Source organism: Phoca vitulina, unplaced genomic scaffold (genome assembly GCF_004348235.1).
Source record: "Phoca vitulina isolate PV1807 unplaced genomic scaffold, GSC_HSeal_1.0 scaffold6, whole genome shotgun sequence".
Lineage (NCBI taxonomy): Eukaryota > Metazoa > Chordata > Mammalia > Carnivora > Phocidae > Phoca > Phoca vitulina.
Window position 1 is genome coordinate 2,955,033 of NW_022589709.1, and position 21,090 is coordinate 2,976,122.

The 21,090-nt window shown below is 39.9% G+C and overlaps 1 protein-coding gene across 7 annotated transcripts; it reads right to left on the reverse strand.

Annotated features, from left to right (window-relative positions):
- Positions 1-865: 865 nt before the first annotated feature.
- Positions 866-20,232, reverse strand: HAVCR1 (hepatitis A virus cellular receptor 1). Of its 7 annotated transcripts, XM_032403603.1 has the most exons (10): positions 19,984-20,232; positions 19,577-19,634; positions 16,953-17,291; positions 16,829-16,861; positions 13,723-13,806; positions 11,184-11,294; positions 8,588-8,643; positions 5,200-5,311; positions 4,116-4,152; positions 866-1,917 (listed from the first exon to the last, which is right to left on the reverse strand). In XM_032403603.1, exons 2-10 carry the CDS (start codon positions 19,620-19,622, stop codon positions 1,803-1,805), a joined length of 933 nt encoding a protein of 310 aa, XP_032259494.1. In that variant the 5' UTR covers positions 19,623-19,634; positions 19,984-20,232; the 3' UTR covers positions 866-1,802. The 7 variants fall into 7 exon arrangements, with proteins under 7 accessions (XP_032259494.1, XP_032259493.1, XP_032259497.1 ...); XM_032403602.1 differs by lacking the exon at positions 19,984-20,232 and having other exon boundaries at positions 19,577-19,939; XM_032403606.1 differs by lacking the exons at positions 16,829-16,861; positions 19,984-20,232 and having other exon boundaries at positions 11,184-11,291; positions 19,577-19,938.
- Between the last annotated feature and the right edge of the window lie 858 nt (positions 20,233-21,090).

A 21,090-nucleotide genomic window follows, 5' to 3' on the forward strand; every position in this document is an offset into this window, starting at 1 on the left:
GTCATCCAGTGTTTCTGTTAAGAGTTAAGACTAGAACTCAGGTCCTAGTCCTAATTCTGTGTACCACCTCCTTTCCCACATGTCCTTATATATTGTTTCACAGAATGCTACTGGATAGGCCAGTAGTCACCGTGTTCATGGGTTTCAAGCAAATTTTGAAAATGCTGGATTAACAGAATTAACCAGACTCCCAGAACTTTAATGTGGCATCATAAATCTCCAGGAAGGGAATGGAGAATAGGGCTGTCATAAATTCAAAGTCCCAGTCACAAAGCAGGGAACAAACGTGTCTGTGTGCAGGCAAGGCGAGGACTAGGGGCAGAAGGGATGTAGCACCATTTAATGGGGCCCTGACAATGTAGGAATTCCATCCAGTGTTGCCAGGTCTTTCCAGAGAAGCTACAAATCCAGGCTTTAATCTGAGATCTCCATGTTCATGCATGTTGTCTTGAATTTTAAAAGAAAAACACTACAGTTTAAACAAAATGCCCTGGGCCAGATCAGGTCTTGGCCCCATTTAGAAAACCCAGTATAGCATGTTTAACAATCTTATTTGCCCATATAACCTTTATTCAGAGGTCCTGTCCATTTCCTAGGACTCTGCAGAACAATGTCAAAGATGTTGTCTTCAGAAATAAACTAACATCCTGCCTTCCTAGACCACTATGGTGTAACTCTGAACCCTAAGCAGGAGTTATTTCAGGGTGTACTCAGATTGAAAATAATACCCAGCCTCCTTAACTGTTCACGTAGCAAAGCTTCTGGTGACCACAGATATCCTCGCCATTAGCCTTTGTTTAACTCTTGGAAAAACCAAAAATTTAATTGAACTGTGAAAAAAGGAATAGCATTGGAATTGGTTTGCTATTAAAAAAAAAAAAACCACCCTTCATCTTTCCAAAACAATTTTAAAAATTGCAGTGGTTTGAGGACAATTTAGAATTTCGATTCAAACTAGCGACACTCTCAAACAACACTATTATATTTGCAAAGTAACTATTCTAAAGCAGGAAGCTTTTAGCCTCCTCCCTTTTTTTCTTCTATTTATTTCTGCCCTGCCTCATTCTAAAAATTAGTTCAGAGAGCATGACAATTGTCTATACAAGTGCTTGGAACTGTGGAACAGATGTAGCAGAAATAGCATGCAATAAATCATATGGCAACTGATTATCTTTCCCTGGTATCTACTTTGTCCACTTACTACCCTAGTTTCTTCTAACTGCTAAAATACCCACTTTGGGTCCAAGGAAAGTCTTAATATGGTATATTTCCAGAGCCATGAGAAATCAGATTGACCTATAATGGTGAAATCACATTCACTTCTATTTCCCCATGGGGAAATAAAGACCTGTGTACCCCCGTGATTTGAAAGCCTTGGGGAACCTAAGAAATGTAACATTGGGAGTTACAAGGTAAAAAACAAGAGATTATCATGAAATGCTTCCAAGTGAAGTCCTTTAAGTCCCAAATCAGATTTACTGATTTTAACTCCTAGTCTGCTCTTCTTGACAGCTTTGGTGACCAAGGTGGTAGTTCTTCTCCTGTCTCACCAGTGAGAATATGTTCATGTTTGGGAGAAAGATTGAACAAGTTTTAGCACAAAAAATTAAAACTCTGTGACCAATGAGGTTGACTGTACACAGATGAACCAAAGTCACTCTACCCAACATAACTGACATGTTGGAATATAATTGGAAATTGACAGAAAAATCATTCTGGAGCTTAAAAGAACTCTGACATGGTGATATCTTGTCACTGTCTTCTGAAGCCAAGGACATAAATCCTCAGAGGGCCACTGGGTCTTAATCCATGACATAAAGATTGTCCTCGATAATGTAGATATTGTCTTCTGCTCGGACACCCACTTCAGCTGCACTTTGCAAAGCTCCAGTCCGAGGGTCATTCAACGAAACCATGCTACAGAAAGAATAACATGAGTCTTTAAGGAAAAGCAGACCACTTCTAAAGTATGATGAGCACATTTATGTACATGTAGGCAAGGCTTAGTATTTGCAACTCCCAGAGCCCTATGAAATCGTGAATAGGAGATCCATATTAAGTTGCTGGAGAGTCTAATAAGCAGGTAGAAAACCTAAGTATTCTCCTTGAGAAAACTCATGCAATAGAATACAAAAATTGAAAATCTAAGAAGAGTGGTGTCAGACATCGAATTGAAGTCCTCAATCAAGATGCCTATTCTCAAGGGTAACTAAGAAATGGTTTGGTTGCTGTTTTTCTAACTGTGGATTGTACTCTTCCAGAGAGGGTCATTAAATCTATTTAGCAGTCTACAACCTGCATTTAGGATATACACAGAATACAAAATATATCAGAACATACTGGATACAACAAAATAGTATTGCTTCACTAAGTGTGTACTGGATCATGGTGTCAGAAATCTTACAGAAAACATAGTATCTTAATGACCCGAATTTGAAAGCCATGGGTTAGACAACGTTCGTAACACATACACTCATACAGCAAGTGTACAGAAAGGGCCTGTGTGGTATTTTGATACAGCTGCTGTTTTCTAATTGGTAGAGAGTACCTGTTTTTATTACTTAAGCCTGCCCAGAAATGATAATGGAACATACTGAGGCTTCACTCAGCTCTGATCTTTAAGTGACCACTCACACATGTGTGAGAACAGGTTAGGTGTCAGTAGCTTGAAATGAGTCAGTGTGATATAACTGCAAAGAAGAAGAAAAAAAAAAACGAAAAAAGAAAAGTTACGAAGAAATGCTCAGGGTTTTTTGTTCTTGGTTTTTTTATATATTTTATAAGATTTTCTACAGTAACTATTTTCTTTTATGATTAGGTGATAAAAAGCCTTTAGAAAAAGTTAGCAGTGAAAGAACAGAGATCAGCTAAATGGATGCTACGTTCCATGCTTTTCTGCCTGTTAGGAACAATTTCTTTCTTCCATTCTTGGAAGCACATAGTCAAAAACTTCTATAAGTATGGGTGTGGGACTTTAAAAGACCTAAGACTGAGTTTTTTTACTGCTGTGTGGTGTGACTTTGGATGTCACTTAACACTTCTAAACCTGTTCTCCAGTCTGTACGCTGAGAATAATAGCGCCCATCTTTTGGGTGTATTGCTGCAACAGGCATAACTGCAATAATAGAAAACCAGGATTTATGGAGCACTTACAATGCGTTGGTGCATTCAGCAGATTGGCTCATGTAATTAACTCAGATCTAGGAAAGACTGTGTGCAAACATCCAATGAAAGAGCACTAGAAATAATGTGTGGCAATCTAAGAGGGATGGATTTTGAATCAAAGACCTTGCTTAAAGCCCAAGCTGTACCAAATGAAGCAAGCTACTTGGATTTGGAAGTAAGTAGTGGCTTCCTACTATTGTAACTATTCTAGCAGAAGACCACAGGCCATATGCAAGTAAAGGGGATTTAAGTTTTAATTGGGCAGTAGGATGGATTTACAAAAATTGTAAATTCCAATGCCTATGAGGCCAGATAACCAATGCAAATGAGCAGAACAGGCTGGGAATGGAACAGCAGGGGAAGACAGGAACTGTGGAGAGCTGAAGGCATTTGCCCCACCACAGTGCCTTTGCACTTCTTCAGCCTGGAGTTGTCTTCTTCCAGATCTTTGCAGGGCTGCCTTCTGTTCCTTCAGGACTCCCTCAAATATCCCATTACCTTGCTCTGTTTTCCCCCATGGTATTTGTCTAGAAGCATTAAAAGGACTCTGTTTATTTGCTTATGTGTTTTCTGTTTTGTTCATCTCTTTGAAATATAGTAGACATTCAATAAACATTCAATAAACAAAGCACTGAATGAAATTAAAGAACAAACCAAACAACGCATTCAAATGTTCCATCAAACAAAATTTGTGATCTCTTGCTCTAAGAGGTTAAGACTGAGATGCTCGTTCTGTAGCAGTTAGGGGACAATTCCAGAGAAATACAGAGAGCTAAAAATATCACTAGAAGTTGTGGATAACAATAGAGGTGCTCATTAAGCTAGACTTTTCAGGATCTAGGGTATAAAATGAAGAGTTTAGGAGAAAAAGAGGACAGAGAGAAATTTTTCTTTATTTTTGGTAGAGTAGAAATATCAAAAGGTATTGACACAAACTCTTTCAAACTTACTTTAGTTGTTCCAGCTTGTTTCTTATGCATAAGTATTCTAAATTGGAGAGGAGTTGAAAAGAAAATTAAACACGCTGGCCAAAGAGTTTATGAGATCTTTTTTCAAACAAGTATATTATTTCTATTACTTTCCTATGAACAAAATCTGTACAGAGCTAGAGCCTGAAAAAATAAATTTAGAAGAAAGAATGTTTAAAAAAAAAAAAAAACAGACTGGACGATTCCCAAGTTACTCAGGTAACTCCTTTTGAATCAGTAAGACCCAAACAAATTTCTGAGTATAAAGTATTTCATTTTCATGAATGATTTAGTGTATTCACCCAGATGCCCAGGCTTACTTTTAATGCAATTATTAATAATTAAATATCATTTTTAAGAAATGAATGATTGTGGCTCTTTCATAGGAGACAGGCTACACACACACATACCACACCGCACACACACACACACACATGCCACACACACACATCACACACATACACACCATACACCATGCACACACACATCACACACACACACACCATACACCATGCACACACACATCACACACACACACCACACACCATGCACACACACATCACACACACATTATACACACACCCCCATACACATACCACACACGCCACACACACATCACGCACGCACGCACACACATACACGCACACAATACACCCAAATACAACAGCTGGATGGCTACCTTTTGAAGCCCTGCTTCTAGCCCTAGCCCTGAAGTCAGTTTCCCTTCCAATGTTTCATTTGCCTCTCCTGTTAAATGGGTCTTATAAAACTCAACATCATCCCTCATGGGGACAAAAACTGGTTCTTGAGGGGAGTGGAAAAGGAGTGAACAAATCATATATGGTTTGTTGCCTTCCAAATCCCAAGTCTACCCAAAACATTCTCATTTCTTAATATTTAATTCCACGTGTGGAGAATTTATATTGCATCTTTCTCTTTGTAGGTCAATAATTTAAAAAAAGAGAACAGTTTAGGAAACAAATTTATGTGAAATCTCAATCACATGGCAGTTTGCCTCGAGGACCCCTTGCTCTGTTCCCTTAGGTACAATCCTGAAATAACTTACTTTTGGTAATCACGACAACCAACACAGCGAGCAATACCGCAGCAGTAATGCAGATGCCAATGTAGAGTCCCTTACTGGTGGTCATCCATGGATTTTGTGCCAGCGACACATGCTAAGGAAACATCGGTGGATCAGAAAAGCATCTTGTTAGAGTTATGGATAGAAGACATTCCCTAAGGAGCACCTGGGTGGCTCAGTCAGTTAAGCGTGTGACTCTTGATTTCAGCTCAGGTCATGATCTCAGGGTTATGAGATTGAGCCCACATTGGGCTCCCAGCTTGGCATGGAGCCTACTTAAGATTCTTTCTCTCTCCCTCTCCCTCTGCCCCTTCACTTGCCCCCACCCTCACCTAGCCACCCCCTGCTCTCTCTCTCCCTCTCTAAAAAAAAAAAAAAAAAAAAAGACATTCCCTAAAATAATGTACTTGGACCCATTTATCTTTGTTGGCCCTTGGCTATTTCTGGCTCAAGAAAGATAAGACCAAGTGATCCGAGGTTATAACCATATGGTGAAATTCAAAGACCATTTAAAATTCAAAATGTATTTGGGGATGGTAAAAATGTTTTGTATCTTGAGTGGGTGGTATTTACAAAGGTGTATGCATTTCTCAAAACTCAAACTGTATACTTCAAATGGGTGTACTTTATTACATGTAAATTATACATATTTTTAAAAATCAATAAGCTATTTCCATAAATATATCCTGATATTAAAGAAGAAAACATAATTTTTGTCATATATAAGTTGACCTAGTGATGTTACCTGAATATGCTCAGTTATTGAAATTGGTCCTTGATTATAGTCCTTTTTTTTTTTAAGCTATAATTTAAGACTCTTTGTCTACATAAATGGACTTGAAAGTAGGTGCTCACAGACATGGCCCTCTTTAACAACCAACCTGAAATGCTGTCAATTGGGTAGAGATGCAGAAATTTGTTTAAACATCTTAGTGCAGTTTGTAAAGGATCACCACCTTCTGGAATAAGCCTGAAATACGCCAAGCATCACTCTCAGCCCTTTTACATAGCTTAGCTCTAATCCTAAAGAGATCCCAGAGGGTAAGTATTTAACAGAAAAGATCAGAGAGAAGGATCAAGTCTCTTCCTGTATAAAAGTTTAATCTCTGGAGTCAGGATCTCCTCTCTTCGACTTAGTTGCTGTGTGACCCTGGACAAGTTATTCAGCCTCTCTGAACCTCTGTGTTTGTGTCTGTCAACTACAGATTAAACAGGGTTCTTGGGAAAGGTACTTTTAGGTACCCCCTGATAATACCATGAGGAAGATAGGGATAAGGGAAAGTACTTAGTGTTTGGGCTTAACGGGGAAACAGCCAGGGTCTGGGATGGAAGAGCTTGTGCTATCATTACCTTACCAATGGGCGGTAAAGTGGTTAGGTGGAACATGGGGCTGCAGGAGGGAGGCTTTGCTTTCATTTTTAAAAATATGACATGAACACTACATGTTCATTTTAGAATGTGCAGCTAAGCATGAAAAAAGGAAAACTAAAAAAACCATAATCCTAACATCCAGAACAAACACTATTACCATTTTTCATTATATACTCTTCTAGAATTTTATCCTCCTAGTGTTTTTCTTAACATAAACAATTACTATATTCAATATATGCTACCACACATGCACATACACACACACACACTATTTTAACAATTGCTTTTTTCCCTTAATCAGTAGTAACTGTCTTCCCATGTCAGTAAATGCACTGCAGTGACTCCATTCTTAATGGCAGTATGCAGGCACACTTAATTGACTAATTAATCCCTTACTATTAAACATTTAAGTTGTTTTTAACATTTTCATGATTATAAATAGCAACAATGAACATCTTTTCTCGTACATCTTCATGTACTTGTTCAATTCTCTCCTTAAAATAGAGTCCAGAAAGCTGATCTAGTGGGTCAAAATATATGCTGAATGTTTTCAAGATATGTGGGATACCTCTCAACATCCTCAGAGCCAAGACACAGAAGGCCCATGATTTCACTGCTGCCTGTTGTGAACTTGCTTCTAAACCGCTTCTACTTGCTGCTAAACATACCTGTCTGAGGTCAAGAACAATCTCACCACTCAGAAGGGTTGTTTTTTTTTTTTTTTTTAATCCAGCATAGGTCTGGCCACATAGCAATAGAAGAATCATTCACACAGTGGCAGTTCCAACATTCAGTAAGTCAACCCATATCCATTAGATCAATCAGTGCCCATGCCACATAAGTTGTTCAAAATTTTTATCTCTCTCCTATGTAGTGTTCTTATTGTCACTGATGTATACAACATAAAGCCACTTGACCCCACACTAAATAACCCCACCATGCCTCAGCTTGAATTTCTCTTATCATGGCTGTGTTGTCATTTCTCACTACTTGAGACCAGTAAGATTATTCTCATACCTCAAACTCTTTTTGTTTGCTGTTCCTGAGAGTTATTTGCACATACTAAAAGGAAACTTATTTCTCCCAGAGGAACCAAAAGAAAAAGTCCTATTGATAAATTTGTCTAACTTATTTGCAAAGATGAGACTTTGATGAGCATCATGAGACTAAGACCCCTTAGATTTTTCTCAAGCTCACTGTGGAAAAAGTATAAGAACATCTTTCAAAGTCACAAATTTACATGGGGTGCCTGGGTGGCTCAGTCGGTTAAGAGTCTGCCTTCGGCTCAGGTCATGGTCCCAGAGTCCTGGAATTGAGCTCCATGTCTGGCTCCCTGCTTAGCTCCCTGCTCAGTGGGGAGTCTGCTTCTCCCTCTGCCCCTCCCCCCTGCTCATGCTCTCTCTCACTCTCTCTTTCTCTCAAATAAAATCTTTTTTTTTTTTAAATCACAAATTTATTTAAGATGTTAATACCTTAATAAGATATCATATGGGGAGGTTTATGTATAGAAAAACTCAACAGTGGCCTCAAAATTTCTATAAAGGATGGCAACTGGGTTAGAAAAGAATATGAGGAAGGATCTGCTTAAGCAAACTCACATTCGCTGACATAGTATTTTTGTTCTGGGTGGCCTCCACTCCACTGATTCAAAGTGTGTTATTTCCCTAATGATAACTGAAGTCTTCCTTGGTTAGTTAACTCATTCTCTTGAATTAGTTCATTCTTTCTTCCTAATTTTTGGCCAGGAGAAAGTCTGTAGTATGTTTTGTATGTATATGTCGTTTATCAGGCAAACTCTAACAAACCAGCCTACCTATATGAACTTTTCAAATTAATTAAAGTATCCCTATTTGAGTCAAATTATTTTCTTCTTTTTTTATTTTAACTGGAAAGAATCAATCTTTGGGTTAGTCTTACAGAAATAATCTCTAAATGTAACTTGCTTCCAGGGAGACATACAAGTGAATCTGGCTAATAAAGTAGGAAGAAAAATGCTTACAGTTTGATTGCTATGCCAAAGGCCATCTGAAGACTGTGTTACAGTGCCATTCCCATCTGCTCAACAAGAAAGAAAATTAATTATAATTACAAAAAAATATTGAATTTTCACTGTAGATACTAAATATATTCACATTGCCTTCTGGTAGTGAATGAAAAGTTGAATAATAATATGGCCAAATGCTGCAGACATTGCAAAAGTCATACCAAGCTACTAAGCTGTACTAATTTATCCTGTAAGGTTCTGTTTCTTGACCATTTTGTCTTGGACCCTTCAAAAATGGACAGTCTTCCTTATGGAAAAAAAAATGCACATATACACAAAGTTTTACCTACAGTTTTAGGGGAATCACAAAGGCCCATTTTTGGAACTGAGTCAAGAATGCCACTTAATGGTAGGTAATCAATATTTTCATGCCAGCTAAGAACCTGTCAATGAGTTCCCCAAAGGCCACATGTACATCCAAAGATCAGGACCACTCTATTCCGAATGGACATTACATTGGTTTTATTCAGAACGTGAGTAAAATGTACTAAGAGATCTAAAACAAGTGGTATATAACTCCTACATTATATGCCAATGTGCCCAGACTTTGATCCAGAAGTATTTTATAAAATATCTGTTATATCAGCTGTGAAACTAATATTAATCTTATATTGCCAAAAATCCTAATATAAAAGGATATTATACCTTAAAGCTTCGATTGTTCAAGCTTTACTAGAGTTTTGAAATACCGATTTTGTAAATATAGCTAGAACTACAAGCTATAACAGTACCCCTCTCATAAAGTTGTCGAATTAGATGGTGTAAGTAAAGGACTGAACATCATATTTGATAAATATTAGCTGTTATTAATTATTATGTTACATTGGAGGGAGCAGTGGGGAGAGAGACACTGTGTAATGCACCTCCCAAACATCATATCCTTCTATCATCGTTAACATCCAGGGACACATGCCACATCTTGCCGATGGGCATGCAGCTAGTAGCTGGCCATTGAATGGGGAGCTGCCTGTCTCTAAAGCAGAACTATAGGGCCTCCTTAATCTAGCGATGGCAATCAACGAGACCTGCCTTCAAAGAATTAAGTGAGATAACGTATGACAGTTGCCTGGCATACACATCTATCCAATGTGGGTGGCGGGCCATATGAGCACCAAAATCCCTTCCAGACCCAACTAACATTCTTTGCTCCTGTGAGTCTTCAGTTCGCTGAAGGCTGACGCAGGCACAGTGAGGATTTGGCTTGAGACCCTCAGGTACACAGCGAAGGTGGCAATGATCACATAAGTCATAGGGGCCACAGCTGCTCCCATATCTGTTCCACTCTGGAAAGCTCTACCTTGACCAGGTTTTAGTCCTATGATTCCCTACTCTGATGCACTTCCCACTCAAACCCAAGAAGTGTGCAGTACGTCTGCTTCCTACTGCTGCTACCTTGTGTTTCTATTTATTTTCACTCTGTTTTTGTGCCCAGAAACAGTTCACACTAAGGATTCCACTTTCAAAACCAAATGTCCTCATTATCTAATCCCAGCTGAAGAAGCCCCTCTGTGAATCTCACTGCAGGTCCATTTTAAATTAACCAGCTTCCAGGAATGATTGGCAAAAGGTAAGCCATACAGGGGGGCCCCCTACAGATTGGCAACTCCTGAGCACAATGAGTCACAGACATTAAGGAGGAGTCTTGCAAGGCTGGACCTTGTTTGGATTCAGCACAGACACAAGCACGTATAAACCAGCTCCACATTACAAAGGGGTTCAGCCTGTGGCACTCCCCAAAACCACCACTATGGGTAACAGAATTATCTGGGGCAAATGAGAGGATTTAGCATCACCTTTCTCTACCACAGGAAAGACAGGTGAATCTTAGGTTTCAAAAAACAAAGATTATATGAGACCTGCCCAGAACAGGGACAGTGGGAAAAAATTGGAGAAAGCAATAGACATTCTGAGCAGATATGCCTCTTGGTGGTGGTGCTGATGCCCTCAGCCCATCTCAAAATGTCCATGTGCAAGCCTCACAGGCAGCAGGGGAACTTCCTAGATGTACTTGCGGTCTGGGTCTTCGATGAAGCATGAATACGGTTGACCAGTTTGGTCTGGATAATGGAGGGCTGGATTCAACTGTTTTATGGCTCTGGACCAAGAGAGCAAGCCCACTAAGAAGTCTGGAGTCAAGAGTGGTTCATTTGAATAAGAAAAAGAGTGCTTTGCATGTGGGTATTATGCATGTGGATGTTCCCAAATCATACAAGCTCCCTGGGCCAGTCAGGTATATGGATTCTGGACTTTGGAAGCTTAAGAGTCGCTGTTGCTATTGTATCTATTACTTACCACCTTTTAACTATGTCTTAGGGTTTTTACCCTATTTAATCCTCAAAAGCAAGATCGTTGTTATTCCGTCCATTTCACAAATGATAAAAACAGATTCTAAATGAGTAAGACACTTGCTCAAGTCACATGGCTGATTCGAGTGGCCAGTATGAGCATTCATGTCAGATTTGCCTTTTTCAGAATGTGGTCTTTTAACAATGCATCAACGATTACCCAAACGTGAGTATGCCCAGGTGTCCAGGAAAGAAAACGAAGTTACCTGTCAGGCAGGCGTACAACGGTGAATTGGTGGGTTGCCTTGTGCTCGTTTCCTGTGGCGGCGCAGTGGGCTGGGTTCCTGCTGTCTGCACTGTAGAAGATGAAGTAGCTACTGAAATGAAAAGAATGAAAGAGCTGTGCTCTCTTTGTAGAGGAAAATTCCCACCCCAACAAAAAGAAAAAAACAAAACTAAAATCAGGAATCACCATCAACTTCCCCGCAGTGCCCACACCCAGCCATCCCCTGAAGGCATGCTTTGCACCCACCCACTTCCATTCCTTCCAACTTCCTCTTAGAAATTTCCCTTTCCTTTCTAAAATCACTCCTTTATTTTTTGTCAGATAGCTCACCTTACATGCAGCACTGATCACTTGCCTCTGTGTATTTTATTAACATTTTAAATATTTTATTTTTATACACTTTACTCCTAGAGCACCACAAGTTTTAGAGCAAGTTAGTGGTGCTGGCTGGACAAGAATTCCCAAACCTGGGCTTTTCTTGCCTTTCATTGGTCTTTCTGTTTTCCCTTCCCCACAGTGGCCTCCACATTTCAACATCACCCTTTTTCATGTTCTGAACTATTTTCCTGCTTCTCTCTAATGCTCAAATCCATAACAAGATGTAGCTCTGTTTAAGAACTAAGAACAGGACAATACAATGAAGTCAGGTGATTAGAAACTTTATTCAACTTGGATCTGTGCAAAAGACCTCTTGGGCTTAACTTTTTTTTTCCAAGTTTGGGTCTTAGCAGGCATCTTTCTTTTCTCCCTGTTTCTAAAACCTTACATCCAACCATTTCATGAATATTTTAGGCAACTAGTATACACAAGAGGCACTGAGCACAGGAAGAGTGTGGATGTAAAGATAAATGTCCCCACGTTGGATCTGCTCCAGCGTGCACCTCCTTCCTGTTCAACTCAACTCAAGCTCATGAGAAAACCATCAAGACAAGGATAAGGCTCAATTAATACTATCCCTGAGGAGGTCACACAGACGTATAAGCCAACACCTTTCTTCTGAATCTTTGCTTTAAACATGCATATTCACCAAACCACGTCCACTAATCCACCCACATTTGCAGGCACAAACTAAGTATTACAAAGCTAAATCAATATTGAGAAAGTCAACAGATTCTTTAGGGTGTTCCGCTGCCTCGAATGAACAGAGCTGTTTTTCTTACAAACTTCTATGGCTCTAAAATCCCAGTTTTAACCTAAAGCCCTCTCTTCCAAACTCAGCTCAAAGCCGAATCCTTCAGATCCCTCCTGATTAAGTATACATATGGTTCAATAGGAGTCAGGGGAAATCAGTATGTTTCGTCAGATTTTTCTGGCTAAGAGGTTGTGCCATCTCTGTTCTTCCTCAGAATCCAGTGTTACCCCAAGGGGTCAAAGAATTTTGGAGCCTTTAAGAATCTTCACTAAAAGTTATCTTTTTAATCCTAGAGATAGAAGGTTTGAGCCTAACCTTGTCCTCAGAATGGCAAGCTATTTCTCTACCTTTAAGTCAAATTATTCTCCACTCGTATTAAATCTAAGCTCTTCTTTATCAGAAGTTTGAAGTATGAACCATGTGGCCTAAAAAAAAAAAAAAGGCGTGTAAATTCTAAATCCCTGAAGTCTTCAATCTGATGTTTACTTTTTCATCAGTATAAGTAGCATCTTTTGCTATTTCCATGCCACATAAATAAATTAAAGGTTGCTGGAAGCAAAACTGTGTAAGTAGATTGACTGCCCAGAGAAGACAGGGTAATCGTATAAAGGATTGTTCAGTGAGGATGTCAGATCAAGACAAATTCACCTGAACAGAAGCTCAGGGCTCATGGCAGAAGGCGCAGTCAAGTCTTTAACGACTTGGGCACAGGCCCAAAATTCAAATTCATGGAGAAGGAATTCTGATTCGAGTAGTTTCTGTCCATATAACTTTCCACAATGAACTCAGACTCTGTGCCTTAGTTCTCACAACTATAAAATGGAATTGAATCACACCTATAGTGCATAGGGGTTGTCATAAGAATTAAGCAATATAATACTTGTAAACCACTTAGCATGGGTCCTGTCACATAGGAAACAGAGTAAATGTTAACTTCACTGAAATCTCGTCCTCAAGTGGAGATCTGGCTTCAGAATGGACGAACTGATCTCTACTCAGAGCTCCTTGTAAGGACAGAATCTCATTAACCTGACCCTTATTCTCTGATATTCCTATTTTTGTCTCAAAAACCTGTGCTCAACTGGGCCAAATCCACTCCACCCTCGTTAGATGTCTAAGATCAATGGTCTCGCTTTTTGGGGGGTGTTGCTAATAATGAATGCCTTGGAGAATCTGACCAAAAGCTATGAGTTCCCTTGCTCTAAAAATGATTATATGTAGAAGGGTGCATATAATCTGGGACAGGGGTTCACAGACCCTGTGAAGCCCATGTCTGGAACCCAGGTAAGAACCCTTAGCCTAGATTGTACTTCTGCCTTAACACAATGCCTTGGATGGTCGACATCTCATTAGAAGACCTCTGGGCTCAAGAAACACATTTGTTTACCTGGCTTGAGGTTCTGCGTGGGTGTTGGCATTGAAGAAGTAGAGGTAAAGACCCTAGGTGACGTTGGAACACTGGTGACCTCAGCTGGAGTTAGAAACCAACATGAAAGCAAGGATTAATCAAGCAGCAAGAAACAAGAGCTGGACCCATGTACTAATGCAACCAATGAGAGACTGTCCCGGGGCAGAATTAGGCACTGATCTTCCCTGAATGCAGAGTTCTTGTCATTGGTCAACTAGAATCTGTGACAGAGGAGGGCTCTGAAGACATACTTGCAAAAAAGGAAACAGCTGCATTAAAAGGATATATTTGGGGAGGTTCAGAGGTGAAAAATGTCACCTGGGATTTGCATTGAAGCACTTTGAAAGACCAGTCATGCATATCAGATTTCTGTATCTTCATAAACATCTGTGAGATAAGGAAAATGTCTAGAGCCTGGAGCTGCCTTTATCCTCTCTGTGGTGAATGACTAAGACTTCAACAGTAGTTCCCAGGCCTAGAATGCTTACCAAATAAATAGCATTCAGTCCAGTCAGGCCTGAGGAAGGCATACCGAAAGAGGGACCTGCATCCTAAATGAGGACTAACTCACACCCATTAGCATATGCTAGATAAATCACACAGATGATTTCTACATTTGGTTAGAAGGTAAACTAGACCTTTTGCATTCCTTCCCACCTAAGAGGTAACAACAGCTAGTAACGTTGACTCTGGCGCTTTCCAGATTCGGCAGCAGTACCGGATTCCAAATCACTTAGTGAATGTGTCAGGGCTACCCAGACGGAGCTAAAACCAGAAGTTAGCCCAAACAAAAGCAAACCAATGAAGGACTGAATCAAGAATGTATACTTTTGATCTCACTAGGCACCTTTTTTCTCTGCAAGAAGTTTCCTTAAATTTCGACTTGACTTACTACAAAAGAAAACCCACGTCACGTAAATAGGGGACAGTTGGTTTGAAAACCTTTCTTTCTGAAAGATCCAATTTAATTTAGAATCTGAAGAGGAAAAATCTTTTTTCAACAAATATTTGTGTCTATTATATGCAAAGCATTAGTCCAAAGCAGAGGTCAGCAAAGTTTCTGGAAAGGTCCAGACAGTAAATGCTTTAAGCTTCAGGAGCACTTGCTCCACTCTGCCTATGGGGAAGCCACGGTGGACAACGTATGTACCAAATGGGTATGGCCGCTCAAATAAAAACGTATAAAACAGCAGTCCTGTTTTGTAATCTGATCTAGCCCTGGGGCTTCGATCTACTGACCCTGATCTAAGGTGTAGTTAGCGACTTTTAAAAAAGAGTACGATCCAATTTCCTCCTTCCAGTTTAAAATCTAATCTACAGGGGGAAAAGCACATATGCAGAAAATCTGATCAAAGGAGAGTAAGGGAAACAATAAAGAGGAGGTAACCTAATCAAATTGTCTAATGAACTTGGTATCTTCAGTGGCAAGTATTTTCCCCAGGTGGAAGCAAGGAAACTGTAACTGTAGATGCCGGTGGAAAAAAGCCTGAACAGAAGCTTGAAGAGTAAGCTCAGCTGGTGAAAAAAGCAAGCAAACTTAAGCAAAGAATTGGTTATTGGAGGCAGTCTCCTTGGCTCAGTTAAGGACCCTCTTCCCACTTGACAAGAGCATCGCCCTTGTAAGTGCCCACCTATTAAAGAATTTCGAAGCACTTCACAAGTGTCCTACTAATTTCTCGGCTATGTCAATTCTTAACATTCAGAAAAACCAATAATAAATTTCACGAATCCAAAAAAGTTGCAATCATAATCTTTTCTCCCCATGCTGCTTCCTTGCATCTGTCTAGAGCACACGATTATCACCAGCCTCTTTTGGCTTCCCTAAATTGCTTCCCACAGATGGTTTCCCCCACAGTCATCTATTTTCTCCATCAGAACTGACCTTATGTCACTAGTCTTCACAAAAGAGACAAACCAAGTCCAAAAGTTGGGAGATTGCAAAACCAAGTTCCTCTTAATTAAAAAAAAAAGAAGGAAAAGAAGAAAGAAAGAAAGAAAGAAAGAAAGAAAGAAAGAAAGAAAGAAAGAAAGAAAGAAAGAAAGAAAGAAAGGAAGGAAGAAGAAAGAAAGAAAGAAAGAAAGAAAGAAAGAAAGAAAGAAAGAAAGAAAGAAAGAAGAAAAGAAAGAAAAAGAAAGAAAGAAAGAAAGACACATAGTTTATTAAGGCCACAGGTATTGGGTTCTATGGTCAATATCAGAGCTTAGTGGAAGGAAATTCATTAGGAAGGAACACCAGAAACCAGGAAATCCTGAAGAATCCACTCCATTCATCCAAGGTAACAAAAATAAGGATGTTCACATCAAGACAGATTTTTGAATTTCATCAAATTCTTAAAAGCAACTATTGAATAGTTGTTGGGATAGAAATGTTTTCATATTGCAATACATCACTTTAATTTTTAAACAAGCAATTTTGTGATATGATATGAAATATGCTTCAAAAAATCCCAGGCAGGGCAGAGGGAAGGATGAAACTATATATCCCTTTACGATGTATATGCAACTAGATCGAGTTGACAACTGTTAGAGCTGGGTGATATCCCTACTTGATAAGACCTTATATTATATTACCTACTTTATATGTTTGAAATTCTCCAAAACAGTTTTAAAATGTTAAGGACATTTAAAAATTCTTCTAAAACATAATCTCAGAGAAAAAAAGGGCAGTTCTTTAAGCTGAGCAAATTCAGCTTGATAGGAATGTTCACTCTATTTCACAATGGAACACTGAATGTTTTTCATGAACCAACGAGCACTTTTTTTTAATTTATTTATTTGAGACAGAAAGACAGAGATAGCGACAGAGATGGCAAAGTGGGAGGAGAGGGAAAAGCAGGCTCCCGGCTGAGCAGGGAGCCTGACTTGGGGGTCGAGCCCAGGACCCCGGGATCATGACCTGAGCCGAAGGCAGACGCCCAACCAACTGAGCCATCCAGACACCCCTGAACCAACTAGCATTTTTGAAGCCCTGCTCTAGGAGATAGTTTGCTGACTGGAAAGATCCTCTCACCTATAGTCTTGCTCAAGATTGGTCTGAACACTTCATTTTATACCAATAGAAGTTACTCTATTTTCCAATACTTACTGAAAAACAAGACTGGAGGAACCTCCCCTTTCCCTATTAAAGGAAGAGAAAGTTACTACCAAACAGGAAGCATCTCAGTTCACCCATATGAAGTGATCAAAGGAAGATGGAAAGACAAGCTCACCTGGCTTTATCTCCAATGATAGGGTGAGTTTCATATCATTGAACCACCCCTTGTGCTCAACACGGCAACAGTACAGACCCCTATCGGTCTGGGCCACGTTCTCTATGGTCAAAGACACGTTCCCCTCTAAAATGTTTCCCTTTAGCTTATAACGCGGGTCCTTCTGAACAGTGACATGGGATCCATCAGTCCAGACCACTTCATCTGAGCAATGGGACATGGGACACGGCCCCCGGCCCCAGCACATGGTTGTGACTCCATTAGCTGTTGAGTAGGTGCAGGGTAGCATGGCGGAATGACCCACCACTCCAATCACTTGAGTGTGAGAAACTACAGCATCTATAAACAAAGAGAAAACAGAGCATGAGGCCTCAGTCTTTCAACTTTACATGTATTTTCACTTTTTTCTTTTTACACAGTTTATTTCATTTGTAATGATAGGACTCTATATCTTCAATTTAAAAAATTATAAGCATTTTTACATTAACATATTCTTTAAAAGCATTATTTATTTGATATTTGTAGATAAAATATAATTTAAACTTTTTTTCTGTATTTAGGAATAGCAGAGACATCTAAGAGAGAAATTACCAAGACAAAGGGCAGCAATATTTTCAGTCTCTTGATGAACATGGCCAAATTTCTTTCTAAAAGGTTTCAACCAAATGACACTCCAATAATACATGAGTGTGTATTTCATTCTGTGTCTGACAGTTATATATATGCTTATTAAATAGGTAATACATACATGTGGCTTTCCCCCTCCCCCAGATTGTCACTGTCTCAATTAAAATATGTTTGAAAAATTCTATTGCATTTAAAGTTTTAATTCTTATTGCAACTTTTTAAACTGCTATTGCAAGTGAAGTCACCTCACACCTCTCTTATAAGAAAAGCAGAGCTAATGCTTTGTTTAAAGTATTATTGGCTTTCATTTGCAAGAACATGGATGGAGCTAGAGAGTATATATAATGCTAAGCAAAATAAGACAGTCAGAGGAAGACAAATACCATACGATTTTACTCATATATGGAATTTAAGAAACAAAATAAATGAACAAAGGAAAAAAAGAGAGAGTGAGAAAGCAAGAGAGATGAACCAAGAAACAGACTCTTAACTATAGAGAACAAGCTGATGGCTACCAGAGGGAAGGTGAGTGAAGGGATGGATGAAATATGTGATGGGGATTAAGAGTACACTTATCATAATGAGCCCTGTGTAATGTACAGAATTGCTGAATCACTATATTGTACACCCAAAACTAATATAACACTATGTTAACTATACTGGAATTAAAATAAAAAATTTAATTTAAAAAAGTATTATTGGTTTAAAGGCAGAAGTCTAGTAAACTCTTCAGAAATCAACTTTTAGAAAATGGGTTTCTAGGGGCGCCTGGGTGGCTCAATAGGTTAAGCATCTGACTCTTGGTTTCTGCTCCAGTCATCATCTCAGGGTCATGAGATTGAGCCCTGCATCAGGCTCTGCACTCAGTGAGGAGTCGGCTTGAGATTCTCTCTCCCTCTGCCCCTCCCCCTGCTCACACACTCTCTCTCTAAGATAAATAAATAAATAACATCTTTTTTAAAAAAAGAAAAGAAAATGTGTTTCTAATACTTCTAGGAGGAGCTGAGGTTTACCAGGGGCTTTAGGATCAGTCCAAAAAAATCCAATAGGGACCCCTTCTCATAAGTAGATAACAGCCCCACAATTGAGCGAGGCCCACTTTCCCCGTGAAAAGAGAGAATTGGAAAATACTCGATCATGTACTAAATAATGCCACTTAAAAAATAAAACAAGAAGTCTCTTCTGGAACAGCGGCATGAAAACCCTATAGTGCCAAATGCAGTCAAGGTAGCCCTTAAAAGAAATTGGAAATTCACCAATCACTCATATTTAGTAATGCTATGACTTTGGGAAATGCTTTGGGAATAAAAATGCTCATTGTTACATAAAATTAGAAAATGACTTTTTCACTGAATTCTTATATTTCATTTTGCCTAACATCATTTTTAGATTATAAATATAATAATATGCTAATCATAAAAATCAAGTTATACAAGTTATAATAAGAAATTAACTTTCCCCCATAATGTGACTTCTGGAGATTATTGTTTTTAAAATTTCAGATTACGTCAATTCCTAACTTTCCCCTCTATCTCATGGAATGCTTGAACTAAAATATTTTTAAAAGAGATTGTTGCACATCATTTTTTAAAAATCAAAAGATGGTGAAGGACTGGTCTCCTTTCCATCTGAGTCCAGTCTCTTCTCCCCATCCCCTCCCACCCATGCTAACACTGTTACTATGTTTTATATACACTTGAGTAGTCCATGCTCACACGACTATCTACCCACCCCTTTTTGTTTGTTCGTTCGAACACAAATGGCAAGATATGATACACTGTTCTGCATTGTGCCTGGTTCATTTACCCATGGATTTTGCAATTCATAGCATTTAAGCAATTTATTTGAGTAAGACTTAGCCTGGTTCTTTGCTCACTAGCTGACCCACTAGCTTCCACCAAAGCCCAAGCACATCCATCTTCCTACACTACACTCACACATCTCCTACACTCTCCCATCCCCCGGACTTCCAGATCCCAGCCCACCTATTCACTTACCTGTCAGAAGTAGTATGAAGCTGGAGATGGCTACCCAAGGTTGCATGATGGTCAAGGCCTGAAAGAAAGAGAAAGCAGACTGGTAGGTGTTCCCCTTACCAGATGGTCTTAGAACAAGTCTTAATTCTGTTCGCAACTTCTCCTTTCGCCCTGACTGGGTGAATCACATGAGCCTGCCCCGTTAGCAATGAGAGACCAAGCACAACAGCTGCACGTCTCCGTTAGCTCCGGGGTGGCTGACGGTTCTGCACCTTGCAACAGAGAGCAGCCCCTCAGGTTCAGCTCCCTCCCCACAGAGTCCAAACTGACTCCTGATGTCGACACAGGGAATAAGGGAGCAAACGGGAAAGAAACCAGAGGCAGGTTCGATGAGGGGAACATCACAGCAAAGGTTAGTCTTCACCTACCCTTGGCCTCTGAGAGGAGCATCAACTGGCCTGTTGGTGAGTGCAGGGTACCCTGGGCTCTGTGGCTACAATGATCAGTCCCCAGTCTTTGTCATACTGTCAAGTCTGCCAGAAGCAAGAATTAATCACTGTGCCCAACCATTCGTGTTACGGAAATGATGACTCAGACCACATCTTACTGAGTGATGACAGGAGAATGCTTCAGGAAGCAGATTCTGGACCACACTTGGGTTCAGATCCCAGCCCTGCCACCTGCGAAGCTGGGTAGACCTGCCAGTTACTGAGTGCCTTCAAGCCTTGATTTCCTCATTTGTAAAAATAGCATTAAAAATGCTTGCTCCGTCTCCCTCAAAGGATTGTTATAATGAGCAAAAGGGATGTGGGAGACCTTTGAAAATGAAACCTAAATACGCATTAATGCTAAGCAAGATTTTTGGAGAACTGACTGTGTAGCAGGTTCTATGCCAAGCACCCACACGCACTCAATCCTCACAGACCCCCTTAGGCAGGTGTTGCTACTAACCTCATTCATGGAGGAGGAATCTGAGGCTTGGGGAGGTTAAGTGAGCCGGGGTTCCAGCCCAGGTCTTCTGATTTTTGCTCTTAATTATTAAGCCATACGATTATGTGTAAGCCTGACTAGTACTTCATTAACTGCCTTTCTGGTCTAAAGATTCAGTAATTTCCCCCCAAGGAAGCACTGATGCTCATTTCTAGGCTGCCTGCAGCCCATCACAGGCTTCACGGAGACGTGGATGATGGGCTGGATATACTCTGGCACTGGGTCCTGTGCTGCCCGGGAACACGAACCCTGGACTCCAGCAGTCTCCGCACTTGGAGAAAGACCTAGAGCCCGATGCTACAAACTGGTGGCTGAAGACTATATTTGGCCCACAGAAGTACTTTGTACCACAGTGTTTAAAAATTCATTTCTTAATTAATGGCCAAGATTTAGAAATCTAGAGAGCCCGTGTGAGAACTCAGCTTTTCAGCTTTGTTATGAGATATAATTAGATGGCCATACATGGCCCGTACCACCCAGCGCCCTTAGAGTGTGCCCTCTCAAGCCTGCCACTACACTGGTCCAGCCCTGTCTGAAGAAAGCCT